The 7,500-nt window shown below is 41.9% G+C and overlaps 1 protein-coding gene across 1 annotated transcript in view; it reads left to right on the top strand.

Moving 5' to 3' along the window:
• Nucleotides 1-7,500, top strand: part of LOC143292589 (atrial natriuretic peptide-converting enzyme-like) — a 182,225-nt gene that overhangs the window by 143,333 nt on the left and 31,392 nt on the right. The window contains exons 5-7 of the mRNA XM_076603038.1: nucleotides 3,753-3,820; nucleotides 4,842-4,993; nucleotides 7,087-7,116. Of these exons, the coding sequence (XP_076459153.1) occupies nucleotides 3,753-3,820; nucleotides 4,842-4,993; nucleotides 7,087-7,116 (250 nt within the window). The remainder of the gene's footprint in view (nucleotides 1-3,752; nucleotides 3,821-4,841; nucleotides 4,994-7,086; nucleotides 7,117-7,500) is intronic.

Below are 7,500 nucleotides of genomic sequence, written 5' to 3'. Positions count from 1 at the left end.
CGAACGAACAAACTTTTTTTAATGAGAGAGAGAGAGAGAGAGAGAGGGGGGGGGGAGACAGAGACACAGAAGTGTTGCGAGAACCATTGTTATTTCGTGCCAATAAATGTCCTAGGAATGTGGCTAAAATTCCGTAACGATTTATATTTGCAATTATTTCTCATTCACTCCCACATACACCAGGGTTTTTTGTAGCCTTTCTCTCTCAAACGGTATGTGTCTTGGAACGCGATGTCACTGCACGCTCCACGTCACGTTGCACGGCTCGGCCGTTTTCGTCTGCACTTAACTGGCCAGGGGATTTCCCCCCGTGTCCAAAACCCCGTGGTGAGTTCCTGTCGCCGGCACCAGATGAGCTTCCTCCATGCGACCTGCCTCCTCCCGCGCTGGCGTGTGGCCCCGGAACACCCTGGAACACCAGATGTGTAGAAGCTCCGGGGGTCAGGACAGACGTCTCCCCCCCTCCTCGTCTTGCGACGACACCGGCCGTCTTCTCACTTGGATGTCCACGTGTCCCCCATGTCCGAATCCCCGTTGAGATTTCCTGCTGTCGGCACCTGCTGGGTCATCCTTCCCAGATTCTCTGATTCTTGCGTTTTCCATTGGTTGTCAGACAGAGACGGAGAGACAGAGAGAGAGCGAGACACAGAGATAGAGACACAGAATGTGGCTAAAATTCCGTAATGATTTATAATTGCTATTGTTTCTAATTCACTTCCCCATACACCAGGGGTTTTATGTAGAATTTCTCCCTCAAACGATATGCTTTTATAATCACCATGCATGTAAAAATATTTCACTGCCGGCTTTTGCTTCCATTTTTATTTTGAAATCTTGGATGTGTTAAATCGATCACTTTAAAGTTCACGAAACACGTTTTTCTTAACGGATTTCGTCCTGGTTCTTTGAAACTAGCGACGATGATTGTTCTTGCATATCTGTTTCATTTATTCTGTCTATTTTTATTGTCATGCAAACGTGGCATATTCCCCACTGCTCATGGATGTGACTTGATGACAAGGCTGCAAACACATTCCAACCAAGTCTGTTTTTGTTGTGGATTGTTTGTATTTTCCATTTGCTTACCAGCTACAAAGGAGTCATTTTACATTGACCTAACCTGACGTTGTTATCAAATTAACAAAATGGCGTGATTCTGACAAAATTTAACATTGAAGTTGCTCGACAACCGAATTATTTTTATATCGAAAAAGAGATATTCGGACAGCATTCAGTTAGGCGCAGAGATCAATTTCGAACCGGAATTTTGAAATAGTAAAAGAATTACCGAGCGACGTAAACACGTCAGTTTAGAATTGTGGCTGTATGGATACAAACAACATACATACACATACAAAATACGCATACATGCACGCGCGCGTGGGCGCATGTGTGATTACAGTTTATGAATGCCAATCATCAGCACCATTGCAGCATGCCGATGCTTTAGTTCGTGGTGCAAATAAATGCTAAATCTGACAACACACGTTAAAAAAAAAAATCATAGTGGGTATGATTACTCTCTCACAGTGTGTGATACCGCTAAACACCGCTGCTTCATTGGGGGAGGGTAGGGGGTGGAGTGGAGCTCTGCTCAGGAAGACCAGACATAATTTCATACAAAACAAACCGCAAATGCATCCACACATTGCATTGCCTAACATTGCAGCAACGCGCGTGACTGCAGAAAGTCCATCACACCCGAGCGCTCGATTCATCCGCTGGAAATCTCTTATATATATAGCTCTCAAAGGAAAAGAGCAGCTCGTATGTAAAAAAAAAAGGTGCTGGGTTTTATTGACATGTACCTGATAAAGGACAGAGTGGCTTTATGAGCACGAAACCCGAGTATAGCTGTGGTGTGCAGCACGTGATCGAAGGTCCAGTTTCTTCCTCCTGGGTAAAAACTGTCACGACAGCCAAAGGAACACGTGACCGTCATTGCTTTCAGTCTGATGGTAGTGACTGTTTTTCAACTGCTGAACCAGTTCCAATGCGGCTTAGAGTGACGGTTCCAGAATTTCAAAATGTGTTGTGTGTGTGTGTGTGTGTGTGTGTGTGTGTGTGTGTGTTACAGATATGTATAGGACAGTAGGTACTGTATTTCTCCCTCTCCCTCTCTTTTCCCCTCCCCACCCTCTCTCTCTCACACACGCACGCACACACACACACACACACACACACACACACACACACACACACACAGAGAATTATATAAATCTGATTTGTCCACGATAAAAAAACAACAACATTCAAATAATATTAACTGTGCTTTGATTTAATGAAGTTGTTCAGCTCAGAGTAAGATTAGACTGTAGTGAACCTGGACTGAATTCAATATCCTTCTAAATAAAATGTTGGCGATATCCCTGTGATCAGTGTGTTGACGACACCCACTAAGCATAGCGACGTGCGTGATCAGTCCTTGCTCACGTAGAAAGCATTCAGACTGAAAGAAATTGTATCACCGTAAACACTATTCCAATGTTCTTTTGCTGATGTTTTATATTCGTACTTGAAAGAAAGTTCTCAGACTGAAAAGAAATTGTATCATCGTAACACTGTTCCAATGTTCTTTTCCTGATGTTTAATATCCATACCTGAAAGAACGTTCTGTCATGATACGTATTCACTTACCTCCTTTATGAGGGCTGTCACCTTTTTAAAATTTTTTCCCTGTCTTGTAATTGTAAATTAGCGAGGGGTGATGGTTGGAAACTTTCAAAGACAGGCCAGACTTACTGTGTTGGCAAGACATTCTTTATTCTAGGTCTGCATTCGTCAAGCTAAAACATCCAGTGTGTGGTCACAGGTAAAAAGGCAATACATCAGTGTACAGAGTGAGTGATAGTACACGAGGAACTGATCAGATCACAACTCATTGCATGTCTCTGTCTCCGTGTCTCTGTTTGTCTGTCTGTCTCTGTCACATATTCTCCCTCATCGACAGACAGATAGACAGTTATCTAATCTTCTTTCTTTCTTTCTTTCATCTGGTTCGTGTGCTTGCATCATGAATCTCGGCAGCTCTGTCTCTCAGCACTCAGACCTTTCCGTGACACTGGCACTTTAGGGCAAGGAGTGTAGGGGGATTGGGACTCGTTGCCCCACCATTATCACACAGCCTGTCGTGGCTTTCCGCATCAAACTGCTTCCAGTCTTGAAATCCATTGTATGGATGATAGAAAAAGAAAGAGAAATTGAAATAAGGAAAGAAGGGGAAAAAAAAAGAGGAATGAATGACTGTCAGATCGTTAACAGCACAAAACACGGGGCAGAGACTGGGTTTGTTGTAGCTTTATGTGATGTTGGTTTGCGACAGTTACTTTCGTAGTGCCCATCAGCATATGTCCTAAGGCTTGTGGGGCAGTTACGAAGAACCACCACTCTTATCTGTTTTTTGTCCCAGTCTCAAGACCTGACTATAAGCGGGTTGGGTTATGTTGCTGGTCAGGCATCTGCTTAGCAGATGTGGTGTAGCGTATATGGATTTGTCCAATCGCAGTGACACCTCCTTGAGTAACTGAACTGAACTGAAGTGAAGTGTCCCAGTCTCAAAATGGAACTCCAGGTGTGTACTTCGGGGTCTTCAGTTCTCCTGGTTTGAGTTTCTGTGTTTTCCCAACGTACAATTTTCTGTGCCAGTCTGTCTGCCTCAACTCTCTCTCTCTCTCTCTCTCTCTCTCTCTCTCTCTCTCTCTCTCTCTCTCCACTGTTGTCACGGGTGTTTGCTTGTTTTTTTCTGCGTGCAGATGGACTCTATTTTTCGTCAAAGTTTCTTTAAAGATATGTACCAGAGAACCGATATTGTACGAGTCAGGTAAGTCTCTCATGTCAAAAAATTCACTGAGCGTTGTGTTAAGCAATATTAGCGGTGGTGATGATGATGATTGATCTGAAGGATTTAGTGTGATGATTCCTGTTGAACAATAACAACGATAAGAAAGAAGAATAGAAAGGGAGATCAATACGTGTATTCCCTCCCTTTTTTGCGCGATGACAGAAAATAACTGTTTCCGTGCTTTAGTTTTACCTATTCTATTTTAGTGTGGTTTAGCTATTTGTTTGAGTGTACGTTTATCATTTTCATCATATGAATTGAGACATGTTCAGTTATGACTTGACTATAAATTTTTTAACACAAGAACGAGGATGATATGACAGAAGTTAGAACGAGACATTTTATTTTCGGATGTGTAGGATGTTCACTCTATTTTGAGTATCATCAGTCAGCTTCAATTCTTTCAGGAAAATGATAATAATGTATTATCATCTTTATTTACAATGGACATGTAGTTTTTGCACTTTATCGATGAAAGTAACTTTTCATCGACTTTTCTCAGGACTAACATTGGCTTAAGTATGTTTCAAACATTCATTTTCATGGGGAAGGATATGATTTTGACATATCGTGATTTTAACACGTTGAAGTAACTACTTTATTTATTGTCAATGGAAATCATTTAAGAATAAAAAACCAGCCTCTCTCTCTCTCTCTCTCTCCACATATATAAAAATATGATTCACACACACAATTATATATATATATATATATATATATATATATATATATCATCGGAGATTCTTAAAATCTTTGATTAAGTTCCTATTTTTATTGTTCATCGATTTCGGCGTTTGTGATCGTTGTGATAGATAATCAAGTCTGATAGTACAAATATAAGAATACATATATATTCCCTTTTTTGGTATTATGTATGTAAATATGTTGAATGTGAAAAAAGTAAGGTATCTAAACTTTGAAACATGCTCGTGATCAACCTTTGGTTGTTGTTTTCTTTTTCCAGTCCAAGAGTACGCAAGCTTATTTATTTGTGTTTCAGTCCAGGATTACGAATTTATTTTTTAATCCGACTCCGTAAGCCGACATCCTTATCGACGGACGACGTGAAGAAAATGACGTCACTGATTCAAGATGGCTTCCAGGACAGCCTGATTGTTGTGGGGAAAGACTCGGTGAAACTGCAGCCTGAAAGTGAGAACTTGTGTGAACCCCAGTGGGTGTTGTGTTGTGAAAGTGAGAACTTGTGTGAACCCCAGTGGGTGTTGTGTTGTGAAAGTGAGAACTTGTGTGAACCCCAGTGGGTGTTGTGTTGCGAAAGTGAGAACCTTGTGTGAACCCCAGTGGGTGTTGTGTTGTGAAAGTGAGAACTTGTGTGAACCCCAGTGGGAGTTGTGTGGTGAAAGTGAGAACTTGTGTGAACCCCAGTGGGTGTTGTGTTGTGAAAGTGAGAACTTGTGTGAACCCCAGTGGGTGTTGTGTTGTGAAAGTGAGAACTTGTGTGAACCCCAGTGGGTGTTGTGTTGTGAAAGTGAGAACTTGTGTGAACCCCAGTGGGTGTTGTGTTGTGAAAGTGAGAACTTGTGTGAACCCCAGTGGGTGTTGTGTTGTGAAAGTGAGAACTTGTGTGAACCCCAGTGGGAGTTGTGTTGTAAAAGTCAGAACTTGTCTGAACTCCAGTGGGTGTTGTGTTCTGAAGTACAAACGAAACCAAACAGGATAAAACATTGTTGAGAGAGCAGTTTGACGAAGGATGGAAGACCGACAGTTTTTAATGGAAAAACAGTAGATATAACTTTAATTTGGAGGTTCTTTATTTGTTTCGTTTTTTTTTAGCGCGATTTCTTCCAAATTTCAGACATGTTTATTTAAAACCAAATGAAGCAATGTTCCATTTTTCTAAGGGAGGGCTATTCCATTTATGCTGGGTGTCTGCTGACATGTGACGAGCAGAGATATAAAGGGTCACATGGAAGATACAAAGTAGATGTATGCATTGGCCCAATGCGCCGGTTGGGTATTGGATGCGATCCTTTGTCCAATTATGTACTATCAATAAAACTTTCACAGCTCTGAAGGATAAAGTCGCGTCCTCGATGTGTTTGCAGTGATTTGAGTACTCTCTACCAAGTGCCGCGACCTTTCTTGCAACATCTTTTGTTTATTTAATTAACCTGGTTCAGTTACAGGTGATATAAAGGAAAACTTTTAAAGTTTGTTCACTACAATCTTGCCTTTGGAAAAGTTCAAACGTCTAAATGAAAATTTACCTCTTTTGATAGAGGTTTTTCTTTTGTTAACGCAACTTTTGGTCACAAAATTATTCTTGCTACTCCTTTGTACGTCGGAAAATAGTTGGGTTTTTTTCTTTCTCTCGTGTGAAAGTTGCGTCTGTCCTTGTTCCGTATTGCGTTCTTTGCTCAATTTTATCGTGTTTGGCTTGAAGAACTTTGTGTTTGGCTTAAAGAACTTTGTGTTTGACTTGAGGAACTTTCTGTTTGGCGTGAGAAACTTCCTGCCGGTTCGTTGCACCGTGTGGTAGTGTGATATCTGTCTCCCCCCTTCCAGTCTTGGTGACCGGGTACTGTTGATCTAAGTGCCACATGTAGACGTCCGGCTGCACTCTATCAACATGTTACTGGTCTAGAACTGAGAAGAGGTGATAATGAAGAGCCTCCCTTTCCCCCCGGTATTTCTCTCTCTCTCTCTCTCTCTCTCTCTCTCTCTCTCTCTCTCTCTGCGGCTATCTCTCTGTCTGTCTTCTCCCTCTGTCTCTCTCTGTGGCTATCTCTCTGTCTCTGTCCTCTCTCTCTCTCTCTCTCTCTGTGTGTGTGTGTGTGTGTGTGTGTGTGTGTGTGCTCTGTGCTCCTCTTATCCCCATGTCCCGTCCTCTCCCGTCCTTATTTACTCTCTCCTCAGTCACGCACAGACATACATACACACACACAGACACACACACACACACACACACACACACACACACACACACACACACACACACACACACACACACTCTCACTCATCCAAACAGGGAGGAAGAATTGAAGCTTCCTCTCAGTCTTAGATATTGCTTCGTATGATCGGAAACAAACACAGTGACAAGTTTTGAATGAGAAAAGAGAAAACGATTGTGAAATGATCACCAGGCGTGCCGCGCTTTCAAGATATGAAAAAGGGACAGGACAGGCGTAATATTTGGTTTAGTATCTGGGAGGTAATTTGAGCAAGATAAAAAAGAAGACAAAATGATAAACACCAACACATAATTGTTTTCTTTCCTTTTGCAGAGTTGCCGCCAATGACAACGGTTAAACCAGGTAAGCCACAGTCCTTCATTGCATGTCTGCTGAATAGAGAGGTGGTCGACGTGTACAATGTTTGTATGTCTGTGTGCAACTTTGTCTGTTTGTCTGTCTATCTGTGGCACATTGACCAATCCCCGGTGGCTTCTGGTTGTTTTTTTTTTGCTTGTTTTGTTTTTTTGACGGCTTAAGAACTGTTCCATTGCTGAATCAAGGCATTACAGAAAACTGAAATGCTGAGTGATGCAGCTGCCAATAGTTCTGAGGAAGCGATCCTTGGTTTTTGCTGGCACTGGGGTATGGTCTCGGAGTTAAAAGTTTTATATAGATATTACGGCACCGAATCGAAAAAGAGAACGTGAGCTCTCTCTCTCTCTCTCTCTCTCTCTCTCTCTCTCT

This window comes from Babylonia areolata, chromosome 18 (genome assembly GCF_041734735.1).
Source record: "Babylonia areolata isolate BAREFJ2019XMU chromosome 18, ASM4173473v1, whole genome shotgun sequence".
Taxonomy (NCBI): domain Eukaryota; kingdom Metazoa; phylum Mollusca; class Gastropoda; order Neogastropoda; family Buccinidae; genus Babylonia; species Babylonia areolata.
The sequence above is the reverse complement of the archived record's forward strand: the minus strand, read 5'-3'. Positions and strand labels throughout refer to the sequence as shown.